General features: G+C 46.1%; 2 protein-coding genes across 3 annotated transcripts in view; one reads left to right on the forward strand and one right to left on the reverse strand.

Moving 5' to 3' along the window:
* Positions 1-20,946, reverse strand: part of LOC308591623 (C-signal-like) — a 53,950-nt gene that overhangs the window by 18,741 nt on the left and 14,263 nt on the right. The gene's annotated exons all lie outside the window — the stretch shown is intronic.
* On the forward strand, positions 51-19,131 carry LOC308591630 (C-signal-like). Of its 2 annotated transcripts, XM_081202461.1 has the most exons (6): positions 56-258; positions 3,613-3,664; positions 6,209-6,396; positions 7,490-7,648; positions 15,425-15,535; positions 17,928-19,131. In XM_081202461.1, exons 1-6 carry the CDS (start codon positions 112-114, stop codon positions 18,045-18,047), a joined length of 777 nt encoding a protein of 258 aa, XP_081058587.1. In that variant the 5' UTR covers positions 56-111; the 3' UTR covers positions 18,048-19,131. The 2 variants fall into 2 exon arrangements, with proteins under 2 accessions (XP_081058588.1, XP_081058587.1); XM_081202462.1 differs by lacking the exon at positions 15,425-15,535 and having other exon boundaries at positions 51-258.

The raw sequence follows: 20,946 nt of genomic DNA on the forward strand, positions 1-20,946 counted from the left end.
CAATACCAGAGCCAAGAAAATTATATAATCCTGGTTGGAGAAGCTGAGGGCTAGATTTAGCGTTTGGGTTGGCAAAGACCTTAATCAGTTTGGCACAGGCTAGGAAGAGAGATGGCTGTGCTGAATGTACGCAGTGTCCTGGTGACTGGGTCCAATCGGGGTATTGGCTTGGAGCTGGTCAAACAGCTAGTTGGGAAAAGCAACCGGCCAGAATGGATCTTTGCCACCTGCCGGGACCCAGAGGGACCACGTGCCCAGGTGAGCTCCAGGGTGGAACTTAGGGTGGGTTTCCCTTTGATGCCAAGGAGATTGTGCCCTGGTCAGTAGAGGTGCCTCACAAGGCTCCTTAAGTTCCACATTGCTGGGGTAGGTTAAGTGGCTTGGAGATAGTTTGCATGTCGTTTCAAGCACAGATTGTTTACCCCTTTTGGGGTGCCTTTGCTGAAATTTTTCCTTGCAGAGCTAGGAATGAAAAGCTGGAAAGAAGTTAATTACTCCCACCTGAAGAGCATTTAAACAGAGAAGTACCGTATTTTTTGCACCATAACACTCACTTTTTTCCTCCTAAAAAGTAAGGGGAAATGTCTGTGCGTGTTATGGAGGGAATGCCTACGGGTGGCATGCCTACGGATTTTCCTCCTCTAAAAACTACGTGCGTGTTATGGTCGGGTGCGTGTTATAGAGCGAAAAATACGGTAAATATCCTGATGGGTGTTGGAGATAACAAGAATAACTCAGATCCAAAGCTTCTGAAATACATACCATGGGATGGAGATTACTAAGGAGTCAATTACATTGAGCAGAGTGATTATTTTTTCTGAGTCAAAGTGTTTAGGATTAGAATATCACTAAACATAATAATTTGTATTGAAACTAGAGTGCCAGGAAACTGATTTGTGAGTCCATATATTAAAGTATAACACTCTGTTTTTCATCTGGGGAGTTCCTCTCCCCAGCTAAGCAAGAAGCCCTCTTTCTCCAGCTCCCTGCTAGGCAGTCCTTCCTAGGGACTTCACAATAATAATAATAATAATAATAATAATAATAATAATAATAATAATAATAATAATAATAATAATTTATTATTTATACCCCGCCCATCTGGCTGGGTTTCCCCAGCCACTCTGGGCGGCTTCCAAAAGAATATTAAAATACTATGGTGCATCAAACATTAAAAGCTTCCCTAAACAGGGCTGCCTTCAGATGTCTTCTAAAAGTCTGGTAGTTGTTGTTCTCTTTGACATCTGGTGGGAGGGCATTCCACAAAAGCCACAAACTCATCTTTTGCTGTAAACAGCACTGTAGCATTGCAAGATAGAAATGCAGAACTGAGAAATGATTGCAAATATGTAGTTTTGTACTCTCCTGTTGCATGGCTCAAAGCAAACAAGTTTATTTTTAATCTCTTGGTTGGAATAGTTTGTTCTTTTAATTTAGAGAAAGAAGTGGCTTGGAATTGATTTTTTGGTGGAGAAACAAAACTGCATGCAACCAGAAGCAAGTGTTCCTTGCGATCTTTTCTGAAAATCCTACTTGGACCCTCTTACATGGAAGCTCTTTCTCTGTTCATATATTAGAGAATAACACTGTTTTTAATCGGGGTTACTCAGTCATATATAAACACATGCTTGGTAGCCAAAGGCAAGAAGGAATTGCAAGCAGGCAAGTGAGTGCTCTGTCCTTCCTCTATGCCTAACTGTTAGAGGATAGAAGCCACAAATTATATTGGGTTAAGACTTGTGGTTCTCTTGGAGGAGGCTTGTTTCATCTCTAGTGGTGAAATCTGGTTTCTCAGAACTGCATGCAAAAAGTTTGAGTCTGGAGATTGCTAAACAATTTTTAAAATATAAGTTTGTATATAAGTACCATAAGGAAAACAATAAAGTTGACCAATAAAATGAGTAAAGACAATAGTGCTGCCCTGTCAAATGATTGAGTGCATGCTGTTTGTGACAAGAAAAACTTAAGATCATTCCCGTATTTTTCCGCTCCATAAGACGCACCTGACCATAAGACGCACCAAGTTTTTAGAGGAGGAAAATAAGAAAAAAATCTTCTGAACGAAACAGTGGATGTATGATTTTTGTAGTTCATGCTGTGGCCACAGACATGTGATCTGATGGTGAATTTGGGGTGACCCAATGCAAAAATCCTGAGGATCCATGCTTTGTAACCACGTTTTTGCTCCGTTGTGGCCCCACGCAACAGTGGGTGCGTGATTTTTTTGGTGCAGGCTGTAGCCATGGACATGCTATGTGATCTGATGGCGAATTTGGGGTGACCCAATGTAAAAATCCTGAGGATCCATGGGTTTTTACCTCCCCCCTCCCAGGCAGTCTCTGCTAGCGTCCCTTATCTCTCTTCCGATCCCACTGATCAACTGTTTCCTTTCAACACTCCCTTCCCTCTTGTTTGCCTTAGCGTCTTTTCCTTAGCTGGAGCAGTTTTTTGCTCCTCCTTTTCTTCTAATTTCTCTCCTTATTGCTTTAGTCTTCCTCTTTCCCCCCTTTGCAAGTTTGCTGTCTTTACCTCCCCCTTCCCAGGCAGCCTCCTTTATCTCTAGTATCCCTTATCTCTCTCCCCGATCGGCAAATGTTCAGCGGCTTTGTTTCAACATCCACTTCCCCTTTCAAAAAAAGGAGAAAAGCATGATCTGCTTTTTGCTCCTGGGCAATTTGCCTCCAGGGACCACACATTCACTCCATAAGGCGCACAGACTTTTCCCCTTACTTTTTAGGAAGAAAAAAATGTGTCTTATGGAGCGAAAAATACGGTAAATGATCCATATATCAGCATCAACAAAACAGGATGCCTTCATTTGCCACAGCTGCAACAAAACATGTCTCTCCCATATTGGTCTCTATAGCCACAGCAGGCGCTGTAACTCTCCAAGGGTTTGACTTCATCCACAAAGGCGTACTCTTTCACCGACAGTTGGTAACCGTTACCAAACATGAAATTTCTGTATTGTCCTTCATCCGAGGATCAACATGCAACTGTGAAAATTGTATTTTCTATCTGCAATAATTGATGACAGAAGAAAATTATTTCTTAATAAAAGTTGTGTGAGGGAGATTCAGAATTCTAAGTTAGTTTTAGGCTTTTTTCATTCTGGTTATACATAATTCTGTTCAGATCTGCATAAATTCATACTATTTCATTCATTTTTATATTTCCTTTCACTGTTTGCAAAAAGGAGAAACCTTTTTATAGGGGCATGTTGTGATTTGTCCAGGAAATTCAGCATTCTAAGTGTGTTTATTTTATAGTTGATTTGCTTCCAAGTTCACTATTTCTATTTCTGCTACCTTGCCTTACTGTTAATCTTTGTTTTCTAATGATCTAATGACTGGGGACAAATAAATAAATCTGATATGACAATCAACCATTTATTGGATTACTCTTACTGGTCCAGTTGCTCCTGTGGTTTATCGTGACTTTGGGTTTGAGTCCCAAATATCTGTTCTTTGCTGTCACACAGAAGGAAGAAACACGTTAACAACGTGAATGCCTAGTGGGAAAGCACCCTCCTCTTCCTATCCTGTCTCAAATAATCCCGTATGCAGGACATGAAGTTCTATTTTCTCTCTCCTTTATTTTTTAATATTTCAGGAATTGAAGAATTTGGCTGCTAAGCACCAGGGAGTAGAGATTCTTGCACTGGGTAAGTGCCTGCTCTCTCCACCTACCCCATCTTAAATTCCCTCATCCTAAATTACTGTCTACAATAGCTAGAATTCAAGGCCATCTCATTCAAGGTATTTTGCAGGTTACATGTTCATTGTTTCTCCAGTGCTCACTTAGGGAGCTTCCAGATGGGGGCTCAATACTTCAAATCAGTCATTTAGATGTCACAAACAGGTTTTTGGCTGAAATAAGTATGGTTGGTTGGGTTTGTTTGCTTAACCACTTGGATTTTCCACAGAAAGGGGAAAATCTAGACTAAATCAGGTAGTAGCAGGGGGAGGGGGGAGATGCAGACTGGCATTCTGATGCCAACAATGTCATGTAGAAACTGCAGGAAAAATTGCATGTATGAGGAGTTCTAATGCCACAGTAAATGCCTTCTCAAAACTACTTTAGAATATAAGAACTTGAAAAAAGTGTTGGATCCAGGACCAAAGCAAAAAGCTAATATTCTGCCAGGTAGATAAAAAGAGAGATAGAGTATGTTCCTCTGTTTGGTATAAATTCAGTATGTTGCAGCAATTGGCAAGCTTAGTGAGTAAATAGGCAATGTAATAGAACAAACACAGGGAGTACCGTAAGTAATGGCAACTGTATAATCAACGCCTGGCCTTGAGCATTTTCAATCTAACACTGAGAGTTTCTCAGAAAAACAAATATATTTTTAATTATATAAAAAAGGGGGAAAGCCCAATCATCCAGTGAGGACTGTAGCTGTGGAATGTTGTGTGTCAGTTAAAAGTGAATAAGAATGGAAAAGCTGGGAAATGAGACATTTTTCACTTTCACAAATATAGCAATGCCCATAAAACACTGCTAATGCCATGACCCCTGAATCTAGTAGTAAGCCAGACACAGGTTGGGAGGCTGCAAAGATACCAGCTAAGGAACTGGACAAAGTTCAAGTCTCTGAGGGGCTTGTTGGGGACCAGGGGAGCATTGTGCCTAAAGCCAGGGCACTTATGAGTGTCTTTCCCTGAGCCTGAGGAGCCAAATGACTCCCACCACACTTTGCTGGTCCAGCAGTGCACTAGGAGGCTATGGAACACAAGAGAAGTGTCCATCTTCAGGTCAGAAGGATAGTCCCTTAAGGCTCTGAAGTTGTTCACAATGGGGTGGAGGCTAGAAAAGGTAGTCTAGAGCAGTGTTTCCCAACCACTGTTCCGCGGCACACTAGTGTGCCGCGAGATGTTGCCTGGTGTGCCGCGAGATGTTGCCTGGAGGGAGGCGGGCGAGTCGGGCGGCGAGAGGCGGGGCGGCGGCGGCGAGGAGAGGCCGCCCAGCGCGGGGCTCTCGCCGTCTGCCTGCCTGGCTGCCTGCGAGCTCGGCGGGCAGCGCCTCCGTCCGCAGCGCCCGCCTCGCGGCTCTCATTCCCTGCCCCTGCCAAAGCTCACCCAGCCAAGCCGCGCTCTCCTTCCTGCCTCGCTTTGCTGCCTCCTCCTCCCCCCCCCACCCCCAAAGCTTGGAGGTTCCCCAGCAAGGGGGAGGAAAAAAATTGAAACTTACACTTTTGTGCGTCCCTCCCGGCGTGACGCTGCGCGCTGACGTCACGGGGCTGTAATGGTGGTGTGCCTCGAGATTTTTTTCATCAAACAAGTGTGCCTTTGCCCAAAAAAGGTTGGGAAACACTGGTCTAGAGGTCAAGATTTAAAAGGTTTCAGTCTGGTCCTAACCTTCATCTGAGCAAGTAGGTCACCTAGAGCTATCTGTGGTACTATTTCTGTCCAACATATGTAGACAGAAGTTGTTACTTAAAAGTAAGAAATACCTTTATTCAGACAAATAATGGTGCAGGCTCAGCAGCAGAAAAATTACTCAGGAGTCATGATTCAGAAGTCCAGGAACAACAAAATAAATTCAGAATTGGACAGAAGTGATGAAGATGTCTCAACAAGTTTCCATACCCCACCTACCAAGCTTTTAAAGACTAAGTGTGGTGCATTTACTCATGAGATTTGCTTGCCTTGATAGAATGTTGGGTTTGCAACCACGTGTTTCATTGGGCTGGGTGAGTATGCTTCTGTCTACAAAGGTGGCACCTGGTTCTAGGCAACAAGACTGCATGCTCCAGTTCAACTGTTGCTTCCTCTGTCTTTGGTGGCTCACAACCCTCCCCAGTCTCAACTGGGAAGCAAGGGAGAGCCAAGGGAAATCTCCCCTCCTCTAACCCAGGATCCCACAATTCAGCCCCTCCAATTTTTCTTCTTCCCCTTGTGTCAGGGCTTGCTGTCCCAAGCTCAAACCCAAGGTGCTGCAGAGCTCATTACACCTTGCTGCCTTCTCTGTGGGATACCTGTACAGTTCTGGCAAACATGTGTTTGTCCATTGTGTGCATTTTATCCGCTATACATAATATATATGGCATGTATGCATAAAAATGTGCCAAGTAAGTTGATCCATAGTCCTCTGGATTTCCAGAGCAAGAAGGCTGCAGGTACAGAGCAATAGCAGTGCTGGTGAGGTCTGCAGGGTTAGATCTTCATTCACTTTCATTTCCTTTAAAATATTTTTGCTACTTTAGATACTTCCGAGCCATCTAGTGTCAAGGCTGCTGCAACCCGAGTCACAGAGTGGTTGAAGGGAGCTGGGCTCAATCTTCTGATAAACAATGCTGGGATTTTAAAGCTAAGCACTCTGGAAACAGAGACACCAGACAGTATGGCTGAGGTATACAAAACCAATGTGATTGGTAGCATGTTGGTGACTCAGGTAAGACTCTTTGTCTCTTTGTTACATCAACTTTTTGGCATGTTGCAGAGCCCTTGACTTTGGAAGGTCATGATGCCGTTGCTTTCTGGTTGTTGGGGTGATGGGTTGGTGTGCCTTTTGAGAACATATGAACAGCAGGAACTTTTTATAGCTGCATGACACACCAAAATTTAACAGATGTGGTTTTTGAGGTTATGGAAGTAAAGTGATGAGAGAAGGTTGCACCTGATGAACAGCTTCTGCCTGGGTGAGCTGCAAGAGAACTTTGGCATGCCTCTGCAAGTAACTCCTGAGCTTATGTTTGTCCTCACAGTGAGAACATTGAACTGGAGAGGAGATACACTGACCTTCTCACTAATATAATTCTAGACCAATCCAGGTTCAGAACTTGATTTGTGACTGAATCAGCCTTGGTTATCAGTAGAGGGTCAGAGAGAGTGCAACCTTGCTGCTCCTGCTTGATCTCTCATGACCATAGACGGTCTATGAGAGATTGGTACCAGCAGCACTATTCTGCAGTAGTTGCAGTCTTATCTGATTATTCTTGAGCTATGGAGTGCTGCAGGACACTACATGTCTCCAGAGTTATTTAACATCCATATGAAACCTTTGGCTGTGGCCATATGGAGATCTCGCACAAGGTCCAGCTCTATTTGTCTGTAACTTCAGAATCAGGAATGGTGGATCAGGTCCTAGACCGGGGTCTGGATGCAGTGATAAGCTGGATGAGGGCTAATTGAATCCACTTTATTTTTCTTGCACCTGGGAGCCATAGCCACATGCCTCTTTGTTCCAGGAAGCAGGAAAGAGAGAAAGGGAGGGAAGCAAGGGAGGCCTGTTAAGCCACACCCACTGGCAACTTGTGCTCAGGGCTAAGGATAACCCTTTCATGCATACAGGCATGAGTCAATAATTGAATATCACAACAGAAGTTTATTAGTTTAAACCTGTCTTTTGCTAGTTGGAGGGGGGACTGTTTGAAAACCATTTAATCTGTTTTTCTGGTATGTTTGTCAATTGCCTTTAGATGAATGGAAAAGGTGATTCATAAATTAATAATAACCAACATTCATTCTGCCCTTCCCTTCTCCAGGCATTCCTGCCCTTGCTGAAGAAGGCATCTCAGGAAAGCACCCAGAAAGGAATGAGCTGCAGCAAAGCTGCCATTATCAATGTATCCAGTGAAGCCGGTTCCATTAAAAATGTCCTTGTATGGAATGAAGGGCAAATCATTGGTTACCGTTGTAGCAAGGTATGGAGGTAACAGTGGTTGGCTCTGCAATCCAAAGTTTGAAAGTAACTCTCAGTTAATTTCACCTTAGGGTGCTGAAAAGGTTCTTAGAAAATCCATCCTATCTTGACTGTATCCATTTTTGTTAGTAACATTCAGACACTTTCATTTGTTTAGAGTTAGTGCATGCTGGCCTATTTATTTAATTTAACAGAATATAGATTGATAGATATAAAAAAAATCTCTAAGCACATTACATAAAATAATAGATTTTAATATAAATATATAACATTTATTTAAGATACTGATAGCATACTTTTAAAACAAACTGACATACCGTATTTTTCGCTCTATAACACGCACCCGACCATAACACGCACATAGTTTTTAGAGTAGGAAAACAAGAAAAAAATATTCTAAATGAAACAGTGGATGTATGATTTTTGTGGTTCATGCTGTGGCCACAGACATGTGATCTGACGGTGAGTTTGGAGTAGCCCAATGCAAAAATCCTGAGGATCCATGTGGATCCATGCTTTGTAACCACGTTTTTGCACCACTGCGACCCTAGGCAACAGTGGGTGCGTGATTTTTTTGGTGCAGGCTGTAGCCATGGACATGCTAAGTTATCTGATGGTGAATTTGGGGTGACCCAGTGCAAAGATCCTGTGGATCCATGCTTTGTAACCACGTTTTTGCACCATTGCAGCCCCAGGCAACAGTGGGTGCGTGATTTTTTTGGTGCAGGCTGTAGCCATGGACATGCTAAGTTATCTGATGGTGAATTTGGGGTGACCCAGTGCAAAGATCCTGTGGATCCATGCTTTGTAACCACGTTTTTGCACCATTGCAGCCCCAGGCAACAGTGGGTGCGTGATTTTTTTTGGTACAGACTGTAGCCATGGACATGTAATGTGATCTGATGGTGAATTTGGGGTGACCCAATGCAAAAATCCTGAGGATCCATGTGGATCTGTGCTTTGTCACCACATTTTAAATGGGGAGGGAAGGAAAGCAAAAAGCAAAAAAAGATTCTGATTTACCAGCCGCGTGTAGAAAGTATAGATTAAGATATTTGATATACAGCATATAAATCCAGAGATTTCCATGTCTCACTCTGCAATCCAGCCTGCTGTTACTTACGAGCAGGGAAGCAGGGTTTCTCTTCCAAACAAGCATACTGTCTCCCTCCAGCAGTACATTGCTTGGAGAAGCTGTAATTTGGAGGGGGCCTGGGGGCAGGGCTCTCTGCTTTTGGAAAAGAAATGAGAAACCTACCATTGTAAAGCAAAAGTCGTTCCCTCACCACCACCACCCAAGCCAGCCCTCTCTCTCTCTCTCCCACCTGCATGCTTTTCGGCTGCCTGCGAGTCCCTAGAGCACGGAGAGGAGGAAGGGGTGGGCTGGAGCCTGCACGCAGTGTGACTAGGGACGATTAGAAGGAAGGACGCGATCCTTTCCTTAACCCTCTGCTTGCCAGGAGGGCAGGGGATTCCCTGCTCTTTGTTGAGTTTGAGCAAACGCAGCAACAGAAGCAGGCGGGCAGTAAGACCCTGAGGCAGAATGCAGGAAAGCTTCTGCCTTCCCTCTTCCCTCCGCCCGCCCGCCCGATCTTATTTTTCCCTATTTTGCCCCTGCGCTCCGGCGAGTGAGCTCCAGGGACCACACATTCGCTCAATAACACGCACAGACATTTCACCTTACTTTTTAGGACAAAAAATCTGCGTGTTATAGAGCGAAATTTACGGTAATTAAATAGGTGTATTTGAAAAAGAGTATAGATAATATATATATATATATATATTAAAAGTATACATAATTAGGAATGGACATATGTCACTAATTTCTGGTTTCTCGCAGCTTCTCATTTTCCCAGCCTTAAATTCAATAATCTTCCTTTCAGCTGTAATGTGATTTTTCATATTAAAAATCCTCTTGAAAATACCACTCCAAATTTCTCTTAATAGACACATTTTTGATGCAGTTTTCAACTATATACGTTTGTATGTTATTTTTACAAATATAAGAATTTTATGTGCACTTTTCTATGTATGTGTCAGGGAACTGACATCAGAGCAACAGGAGAAGGAGAGGCTCTCCGATTCTGCAGGGGAAGGTACCAGCACAAGGGGAGACATAGCTTGATAGAGGGGGAAGGAAATCAGCGTAACACCAAGGATCCAGGAGAGCAAATGGGAGAAGAGGTGGAAGGGCTCCGGGATTCTTCCTTGGAAGTCAGTGAGGAGAGCACTGGTCCTCCACTACCCACGCCCTCCCTGCGCAGGAGACTTCCGCGCAATGAGAGGCGGAGACGATTGGGTGTCAAACAGCTTTTATGCTGGCAAAGGTTTAAGAAACGCCCACAGACAGATTCTGCTAGCGACTGAGGCAGCCACGCTGAGATGGGCTGTGCAGTCAAGACGGTTTAACCTATGCAGCCAGGCTTTCAAACGGGAAAGTTTACGCTCAAGTTACTCCCAACCATTACAGCAATCTGTCTGTCACCGAAAGTTGCTCGTGCGCAACAAGCAGGCGGCATCATGAGTGAGACAGGAGAAGTCAGAGCCACGGAAGGGGCTGCTGGAGGACAATCGCTGGCGGAGAGAAACCGTGAATTGGAACAGCACATAGCCCTCTTGACAGCGAGGCTGGACGAACGACGGTCTCAAGATGCCCAGAGCAAGCCAACCCCCATAGCAAGGAAGGTACCGGGACTGGTGCATAAGTTTGGGGGGAGACCTCAAGATTATGGGGCGTTTAGAACAGAAATAGAATACACCTTGAAATTGCAGCATAGCGATTTTGCAAACGATGAGGCGCGAGTGGCTTATATCGTGGGTCACCTGGAGGATGGGGCTAGGGCATGGATCAGGCCCCTGATGGCGACACAGAATGCAGCCATGCAGGATGTACGGAAATTCTATCAGGCGATGGACGCGATGTTTTCCAGCGATATTGAGGAAAGTGTGACAAAACGGGAACTGATGAGCTGTAAACAGGGAGACCAGTCAGTTAGAGACTACTGGTCACGTTTTGCAATGATAGTTCACCGTCTCGGGTGGCAGCTGGACTCTGAACCCATACAAATGTTGTTTGAGGAGGGGTTGTCACCAACGGTCAAGGATGAGCTTTCGGCACACCCCACCCACAGTCCATGGACCAGCTGACCAAAGCTGCACTTGCGATTGGTGTGAGGCAGGAAGCGCGGGCTCAGGAGAGGCGGGAAGGCAGAGAGCAGCGTTGTCATGACTACCGCATTCCTAAGATACCAAGGCAGCCTTCCCCGCCAGCGGAGCCAATGGAAATAGGTGGTGCACGCGCCCGGGAGGCTTCAAGCTCCAGCGAAAGTCGCAAGAGAGAGGGAAAGGACGTAAAAACGACCAAGAAATGTTTCCTCTGCCAGCGGCCAGGACATTTTGCCAGAGTCTGCCCGCAAAGAAAGGCCTGGCAAGGAATGGTGGGAGCCGTGGGGGGTGAGGAGGAGGTGCAACAGACACAGGAGCAGGGAAACGGGAACGCTTGGCTGCCAATCAACGGGCACAGCAGCCAGGCCAGCAACCAGTAAAAGTGCCCAAACCAGATTCCCCAAAGGCAGCTATAGCCATTGAGGTGGTGCTAGAACTCCCGAATGGGCACTCAGTCAAGGTTCAGGGGATGCTGGATTCAGGCAGCTCCTGCAATTTCTTCAGCAAGGACTTTGCATTAGAGCACCAGCTTCACTTGCTACCTTTGGATTTCCCCTTGCAAGTAACCACCATTGATGGGAGGGAGCTTCTTGGAGGGGAAGTGACACACCAGACCCCACCAATGAGAATGAGGGTGTCTAGGCACTCAGAGACGATCGCCTTTCACGTTGCCTCACTAGCGGGGCCCCCAATAATATTAGGGATGAGCTGGCTAGCACAACATGATCCCGTGGTGGCGTGGTATCAGAGGACAGTCAGCTTTGGGTCAGCCTACTGCCTGGAGCACTGCCTAGGAGGGGAAACACCAAGGATGAGTGTAGCCCAAGTGGCAGGAATGGCAGTGGAACGGAAAGGGGAGGTGCCGCCACAATATGCTGATCTGAGGGAGGTCTTCAGTGAGAAGGAGGCAGATAGGCTACCCCCCCACAGGCCCTTTGACTGCCAAATCAACTTGCTCCCGGGGGCGCAGCTGCCAGTTGGTAAGCTGTATGCCATGTCTGACAGGGAGATGAAGGAGTTACGGGAGTTTATTGACAAGAACCTAAAGAGAGGATTCATAAGAGAATCGAAAGCAGTGGGAGGTAGTCCGGTGTTTTTTGTGGACAAAAAAGACACGGATAAACCCAGGCTTGTAGTGGACTTCCAGGCCGTAAATTTGGTGTCGGAAGCCGTGACTTTCCCTATGCCCAGAATTGACGACATTTTGACGAGAGTGAGGAAGGGAAAGATTTTTACCAAACTAGACCTCAGGGGGGCTTACAACTTGATCAGGATGAGGGAGGGGGATGAATGGAAGACCACCATGTTCACCCCCGAGGGGCCTTTGAATATTTAGTTATGCCTTTTGGATTGCAGTCAGGCTCCGCCTGTTTTCAAGCTTTCATGCACCACGTGTTGGGGTCACTGCTTTACAAGAACTGTGTGGCCTTCCTGGACGACGTATTGATTTATTCGGAAAGCGAGCAGCAACATGTACGAGACGTTAGGGAAGTGCTACGATTGCAGAATCACCAGTTGTGGGTCAAGCTAGAGAAATGTCAGTTTCATGCCAGAGAAGTGGAGTTTCTGGGGTACAAGGTGTCTGACAAGGGCTTAGCGATGGACCCAAGCAAGGTGCAAGCAGTGTTGGAATGGAAACCCCCCAAAACACGGAAGGACGTACAAAGGTTCCTAGCTTTCAGCAACTTCTACAGGAAGTTCATCAAGAACTTCGCCCATTTGACCGCACCCATCACGGACTCTCTCAGTAGCAAAAAGAAGTTCGTGTGGACGGAGGAAGCTCAGCAATCCTTTGAAAGATTGAAAAAGGCGTTCGCATCGGAAGAGCAACTATTACACGTAGACTTGGAGAAACCCCTGAGGTTGGAGACCGACGCATCAGACAGAGCCATAGGGGCGGTCCTTTTGCAGCCAGGGGGGAGCAAACAGGAATGGAAACCGTGTGCCTTTTTCTCGAGGAAGCTGAGCAAGTCAGAGCAAAACTATACCGTGTATGACCGAGAACTGCTCGCGATCTATGCTGCCTTTCGTCGTTGGCGTCATCTACTGATAGGGGTGCAACACAGAATCCAGGTGTGCACCGATCACAAGAACTTAGAGTACTGGAGGACTGCACGCGTACTCAACCAGAGACAGATTCGCTGGGCGCAGGAGTTCTCCAAGTTTTCTTTCGAAATCCAGTATGTGCCCGGAGAGGAAAACGGGAGAGCGGATGCTCTCTTGCGGAAGCCAGAGTACTTCGAAGGAGAGGGGCCTCCGGAGACACGACACATCATACCTGAGGACCGATGGGTGTGTGGGGGAACTCTAGTGGGGAAAAGAGAACTGGCAGGGCTTACTAGGAATGATGAATTCGCACGAACTAAAATCAGGGAGCTATGAGATGGGAGAGAGGCACCAGAAGGGTTTGAGGAGAAAGAAGGGGTGTTGTACTATAGAGGGGCTATGTATGTACCGGGGGAAGCCCTAAGGGAAAGGGTACTCAAACAACTACACGACAACCCCACAGCGGGGCACTTTGTACAGCACAAAACGATGATGCTCGTCACCAGACAGTTCTGGTGGCCACGGGTGAGGGAGGATGTACGGGAATATGTACGAGGATGCGACCACTGCCAAAGGGCAAAAGGGGAGCGGATGGTACCAGCAGGCTTACTGGAACCCTTACCCACACCGAGCAAACCCTGGGAGGCGGTGTCCATTGATTTTATGACTGATTTGCCCAAATCACGGGGGAAAACAGCGGTCATGGTAGTAGTCAACTTACTGACCAAAATGTGCCATTTCATAGCCTGTTCACATGCGGTGACGGCGGAAGAGACGGCACGATTGTTCGTAGAGCACATTTTCAGGTTGCATGGCGCCCCCTTGAGGGTTATCTCCGACCGTGGAAAACAATTTACTTCTCGGTTCTGGAGGAAGCTTATGAGCTTGCTGCAAGTCGAGGTGGGGTTCTCAACAGCAAGGCACCCAGAGACCAATGGGCAAGCGGAAAGGGCAAATAGTATACTCCAGCAATACTTACGCTGCTACGTCAGCGAGAGGCAGAACGACTGGGTAGAGAAACTAGCGCTGGCTGAATTTGCGTACAATAACGCTGAACACGTGTCCACGGGAATGAGTCCGTTTATGGCCAATTATGGGTGCCATCCCAGAGCCTTCCCGGGGAGTGAGGAGCAAAACTGGAGTGTACCCGCGGCGGAGCAGTTCGTGGAAGAAATGGAAGCCCTACACCAGCAACTTAAGATGAACTTAGAGAGGGCCAAGGCTGTTTACAAGAAGCAGGCAGACAAGCACCGCAGGGAAGGGAAAACCATACGGGTGGGGGACAGGGTGTGGTTGTCCACCAAGGGTTACCCTTTAAAGGGAGGTGCAAGAAGTTGCAGCCCCGACGGCTGGGGCCATTTGAGGTAACACAACAGGTAAACCCCGTAGCATTCAAGCTCAAGTTGCCCGACAGTATGAAAATACACCCTGTGTTCCACAGGTCATTGCTCTCACCACACAGGGAGGGGCGGGAATTCCCGGGGCGAGAGGTAGGAGTCCCCCCACAACCGCAAGTAGAAGAAAGGGAACACCAGCGCTCGGCCACGGAAATAATAGATTCGAGGTGGCGAGGTCGTCAGGTGGAGTACTTGGTGGCTTGGGAAGGGGAGCCCGGGTCAGAAAACACGTGGGTTCCAGCGGAAGCCGTCGATGACAGGTATATGGTGGAAGTATTCCACCGCCGGTTCCCGGACAAGCCCAAACCCTTAGAGAGGTTCTGGGAGGAACAATTTGGAACCACAGATGATGAAGAGAGTTTCGAGGGGTTTTCAGAATCCGAGGAAGAAGCGGACTGGGAGGTTCACCCCGTGGGTGGGAACCAAAGCAGGTGGGAGGAGGGTTTCGAATCCACTGAGGATGGTGACAGTTCCTTCCGGGGTTTCCCTGAAGAAGAGAGAGAAATCGATTCCACCGGTAGAGCAGGGGGTGGGGGGGGTCCTGGAGGGGAGGTGGATGTCAGGGAACTGACATCAGAGCAACAGGAGAAGGAGAGGCTCTCCGATTCTGCAGGGGAAGGTACCAGCACAAGGGGGAGACGTAGCTTGATAGAGGGGGAAGGAAATCAGCGTAACACCAAGGATCCAGGAGAGCAAATGGGAGAAGAGGTGGAAGGGCTCCGGGATTCTTCCTTGGAAGTCAGTGAGGAGAGCACAGGTCCTCCACTACCCACGCCCTCCCTGCGCAGGAGACTTCTGCGCAATGAGAGGCGGAGACGATTGGGTGTCAAACAGCTTTTATGCTGGCAAAGGTTTAAGAAACGCCCACAGACAGATTCTGCTAGCGACTGAGGCAGCCACGCTGAGATGGGCTGTGCAGTCAAGACGGTTTAACCTATGCAGCCAGGCTTTGAAACAGGAAAGTTTACGCACGAGTAACTCCCAACCATTACAGTATGCTATATGCTTTTTGTACACATTGGTTCAAGAACAGAGCCACAAAATTTAGAGAAGTGTAAATTTTGAACAGAGATTGTTGTATTTCAGTTTGTGTATTGGTTTGAGTAGCTTCTCATCAAAATATAAACAGAATTGAATTTCTACCTGCTTCTGGTATGTCTCTCTCCTAGGCTGCTCTGAACATGCTCACCCGGTGCCAGTCCCTGGGATATGCCAAAGACAACATCCTGTGCATTACAATGCATCCTGGGTGGTTACAGACAGACATGGGAAATAAATTGGTACGTGATTCATGTATGGGATGTTATGAGTAGTACCTCTGGTGGGGGACATGTCATACTCCTTCTGGACTAGTTTGTCCACCTTTGCTCCCCACCCTGCACTAAACTCTCACCTGTGGCTCCTAGAAACTATCATGTATGGGATGTTATGAGTAGTACCTCTGGTGGGGGACATGTCATACTCCTTCTGGACTAGTTTGTCCACCTTTGCTCCCCACCCTGCACTAAACTCTCACCTGTGGCTCCTAGAAACTATCAGCATGTGACCTGACACATATAGACACTTGCAAAACAATAAGGTCTGTGCTGCCTTTAAAAGTTTTTTTGTGCTTCTGGAATTTGCTTCCTTACTGTGGGTGGGTGTTTTAAACTTCTATTTAAAAATCCATTCACTCCTTTTACTTTCCTAACCAACTCAGCACTATAACGCTTTCCATTATTAAGAATCTCACACAATGGCAGCCCCTCTCTCAAGCCATTCAGATACCTTGTATTATTCACTTCCCTCTTTCCAAGTAAATGAAGCAGCTAAAGGCTCGTCACTTTACAGTTTCCCTATAGTGTTCTAAACCTCTTTTAAGCTTCATTATAACATCCTTAGGAAAAGCAAAGTGTGCTTAAAAACAAACAAACAAACAAACAAACAAACAAACAAACAAACTGTAATCACATGCAGATTGCTTTTCTTCAATAAATTCTGTTCCTGGAGACCTGAGTAAATTCTATATTTGCTCACAGCAGAAATTTCCAACATCCCCACTTCCTCCACCCTTTAGTTGTGGGAACTATCAATATATCCTTAGTCTCTGGTTCCCCTTAACCAGGTACTAATCAATATGAGGATGTGTGCTCTCTCTTGACTTATCCATGTTTGTCATTATTTTTTCTCACTGCGCAAGACATTCATTTATTTTGCACAGTACAAGTCACTCATCTATTGTCTTTCCAAAGCTGCAATGATACTCATAGACTTATCTCCCATGAATTTGATTCCCCTGGAAAAACAACAGCACCCGTAATTGAACATCAAATTTTGAGGTCCAATATAGGTTAGCCCTAGGATCCTTTGGGGCAGACTTGGTGAGAAACTTTTTGGACGTATGTAATGTCTATCAGACCAGCCTTATCAATGCATACGTAGGAGAGCTATCAAGAATATTTCTCTGTTTTCCTCTCATAGGCTGTTATGATGGAAAGCTTAGGTAGACCAGAGGTCTGGTGGGGCAGTGGAATTCCACCAGAGTGGTGTGGCTCACAGAGTGCTGGGCTGGAGACTCACTCTGATTGTCTGAGGGTACAGCTAGCCAGAGGGGGTTGGAGACAGCACTTTGTGAGAGAAAAAGGAAAGGAGTGGAGACTGGGGTTTCTGGTCTTCAGCTGGATAAGAGGATAGTCTCTGAGCTTTGTGTGTAACATCCATCCTGAGGAAAAGATCTACAACCAGAGAAATAAGTTTCTCAGCTTGGATCGAAAGACAGTGATTAGTGTCTTTTGAGAGTATACAGACAATTCCTGCTTTTCTACTGGTGGTACTCAAGGGTACGCAGTACCCGCAACTTTTTATAGAAGAAAAGCACAGGTTAAAATTTACTGTAACAACTTCATGTTGTTTACCTGCAACCTTTTTTTTTCTAGAAGAAAAGCACTGCAGGCAAGTGAGAACTGGGTAGCTGAATTTGAGACAGGAGAAGTGGAGTTGTGAAGGAACACTCTGCTTGGGTCTCAGTTCAGTAAGAAGGGAACAGATCTTCTGGTGAGAGAAGAGTAATCCCAAAACCAGCTTGGAGGGGTGTAGTGGTGATCCTCTGGTCTGGTATACTAAAAGAGGAGCCTCAGGAGTGAGATTTATAGGAGGCTGGGAAAATGACAGAAAGTACCACCTTGTTTCAGAACCTAAGCTTTAAGACTTAAGCTGTAACACTTCAGTAAATAGTTTAAGAAATTGAAGGGGAGGGGAAGCTGTAGATATACCATCTTGATTAGAAGCCTGTAACATCCACTGAATTTAATATATAGAAGTTTACTGTTTCTTGGTAAACTTGGTAGTCTCGGTAGTGGCACCCGCCCTATGGAATGCCCTCCCATCAGCTGTCAAAGAAATAAACAACTATCTGACTTTTAGAAGACATCTGAAGGCAGCCCTGTTTAGGGAAGCTTTTAATATTGGATGCATTTTCATGTTTTGCTGGAAGTGCCCAGAGTGGCTGGGGAAACCCAGCCACATGGGCGGGGTATAAATAATAAATGTATTATTATTATTATTATTATTATTATTATTATTATTATTATTATTATTTATTACAAACCAGTTTTACCAATTTTGTTTGTAAAATAATATCTTTTTCCTGTTTAACTGCAAGTCATTGTGTCACGTTTCCTATTCTCTTTCCAGGGGCAGCCCCCACTGACTGTGGACAACAGTGTGCGAGAAATCCTGAACACCATTTCCTCTCTCTCTGAGAAAGACCATGGCACATTTGTGAACTTGGATGGGAAAGTCCTTCCCTGGTAAAACACGAAACAACCTGCTTGTCTGCACTGCAGAAGGAACCCCTCACTATCACAGGCAACATAAACACCTGAGAAAATATGCCTTTTTCCCTACTTCTTTAAAAAATACATCTTCAGCTGAAACTCTCACCATCTAGCCTTCCTTTGAACTACTCTGTGTCATGAGATTAATTCCTAGTGGCTTTTGCAGTCTCACTTGCTTGTATTTCTTTTTAACAGTGCAAGTCATCAATTAACTCATTTATTCACACTTTCAAGATACAGGCATCAAGGGTGCTAATTAGCCTCCACTGCACACATGTTATGGATGCTTCCAGATGTAGGTGACCTAGCAACAGCCAGTGGTTGCTGTTCTGCTTCAAGCAAAAAGCAGAATAACAACTATTCACTGAGATTGCTGGAATCCAAATAACATTGTTTGGCTGAGTAGATAGTCTCCTTTCTCCCAGCCTCAAATGTTTGGAAAGGGTTATTTGGGTGGATTATGGCATGTGGAGGCTAAACCAGTCAATGGGGCAGTCTTCCTCTTCCCCCACCAAAGCATTTGAAGGGTCACAGCTAGAGATTTGCTATATCTAATGCATATATTTGGAGAAGCGCTGTAACAGCTCAGCGGCAGAGCCTCTGCTGTGCATGCGGAAGGTTCTGTGGTCAACCCTGATTCCTCCAAGAATATAGAATCATAGGAATGCCCCTTGTTTGAAAATCCAGAGAGCCTCTGCCAGTCAGTGTGGACAATACTCTGCATGATGGACCAATGGTCTGACACAGTATACCGCAGCTTCCTTCCTATGTTCCTCCCTCAGGGGCTGGCCCAACCGTTTGGCAGAGGGAGGCAGCAAGTAAACAAAGCTATGTGAGCAATTAAAATCATCAAAATGAATGCAAGGAAGAAATAATTCAAGTAGGCTAACTGTTTAAGTATGAAATGGTTGATTGCAGTAATAAATGATTTTTTGAATATTGGGTAATTTTTAAATTTTAGTAACTGTAAAAAACATGATTGGAACTTACTATGATTTGCAATTTCCTAATATTGTAAGCTATTCTTTTTGCATTTCAATAAAGTAGGTTTGCCTATCTAATGACCTGGCATTTATCCTCATTAAGTAATCCTAAACTAAACAATACATTTATTATGTTGCTATTCCATGTAATTCAGTATGCTATGTTTCCTAACAGCATTTGGGGTGAGGTGCAAGAGGAGGCCCCCAGGGCTATGTTTGGGCCATAGCCAAAGCTACTTTTGTTCAGCCCAGCATCATAGTTGTCTTTCTCGAAGTGGAAGGGTTAAAGTGGACTGCAAAGTATAAGAGCTATAGCTGAGCATAACAGGAAGAGCCAGAAACGCCACTCTGTCCAAAGGTCACCCAGAAAGCAAGGTACAAAACGATGGCTTTTCCCAACTTCTCTCTTTAAATAGGCAACATGCCAAACTTGTAAAGCCTCTTGCTAAGCCAGTGCATGAAGGGAGCTCCCAACAAATCTCTTTCTCATTTTTTCTTGTCATGTAGTATCTGGGCTGCTGCCAGTCTGCCTGCCCAAGGAGCTGAGTGGTAGAGCTGCTCCATCCATGAGGCAAGGTTTGGTGACCACCTTGGGTAGCAGGGTCCACAGGGGCAGCAGAGCCAGACTTAGATCTTTATCCTCTCCCGGCCCCCTTGTTCCTGATGTAGATCTTTACTCAATCCTCCTTCGCTGGCAGGGAGGGGAGTGCCATTTTGTCATTCACCTCAGTTGACTAAATGTCTTGGGCCAGTCCTGCTAAGAAGAAGAAGAAGAAGAGTTTGGATTTGATATCCCGCCTTTCACTCCCTTTAAGGAGTCTCAAAGCGGCTAACATTCTCCTTTCCCTTCCTCCCCCACAACAAACACTCTGTGAGGTGAGTGGGGCTGAGAGACTTCAAAGAAGTGTGACTGGCCCAAGGTCACCCAGCAGCTGCATGTGGAGGAGCGGAGACGCGAACCCGGTTCCCCAGATTACGAGACTACCGCTCTTAACCACTACACCACACAGCAAAACACTTCAGGGAAGAATTGCACACCACCCAACATTCCTCAGGTGAAAATAGGGACATTCTAGTCTACATAATACTTCGTTCCACACCCCGCCCCCCCCCACCTTTCACTCTAGCACCAGATTTAGGATGGTGCAGGTAGTTCAACCACACAGGGTGATGAGCTCAGCCAGTGAATGATGATGATGATGATGATGATGTCTCTGTACACCTGGGATGAAGAACAGGGGTCAGCAACCTTTTTTCAGCCATGGGCCAGTCCACCGTCCCTCAGATCATGTGGTGGGCCAGACTATATTTTTGGGGGGAAATGAATGAACTCCTATGCCCCACAAATAACCCAGAGGTGCATTTTAAATAAAAGCACACGTTCTACTCATGTAAAAACACCAGGCAGGCCCCACAAATAACCCAGAGGTGCATTTTAAATAAAAGGACACATTCTACTCATGTAAAAACATGCTGATTCCTGGACCGTCCGTGGGCCGGATTGAGAAGGCAATTGAGCCTCATCCAGCTCCCAGGCCTTAGGTTGCCTACCCCTGATGAAGAAGTTGGGAGGCACTTCTATGGATGAGACTCTGGCACTTCCCACTTTAAAGGACCAAGGACTTGTGCACCCACTCCCAGCCCTCTTTGCCCACCCCCACCAACCCCCCTGGCATCCATGGCAATGCCTCCCCCCATGCAAAACACTGACAGGGCCCAGGAGGTGGAGGTGTGGGGAACACACAGGCAGCCAAACACAAGTGCACACTCCGGGATCACTGGGCAGGGTGGGTGGGTGGGTGGGAGTCCAAAAAGCAGCAAAGGATGTGGAGAAGGGCTTCTTGCAGTGGCGATCAGGGAAAGCCAAATGATGAATGAGAACAGGTTGAGGGA

Source organism: Podarcis bocagei, assembly GCF_964188305.1.
Source record: "Podarcis bocagei genome assembly, chromosome: 7".
NCBI classification, from domain to species: domain Eukaryota; kingdom Metazoa; phylum Chordata; class Lepidosauria; order Squamata; family Lacertidae; genus Podarcis; species Podarcis bocagei.

Bases quoted from the DNA above. Each gene is read 5' to 3' on its own strand.
- LOC308591630 (XM_081202461.1), top strand. From the start codon at position 112: ATGGCTGTGCTGAATGTACGCAGTGTCCTGGTGACTGGGTCCAATCGG. The intron at 259-3,612 runs GTGAGCTCCAGG...TTAATATTTCAG, and splicing joins CAGAGGGACCACGTGCCCAG to GAATTGAAGAATTTGGCTGC. The intron at 3,665-6,208 runs GTAAGTGCCTGC...TTGCTACTTTAG, and splicing joins AGTAGAGATTCTTGCACTGG to ATACTTCCGAGCCATCTAGT.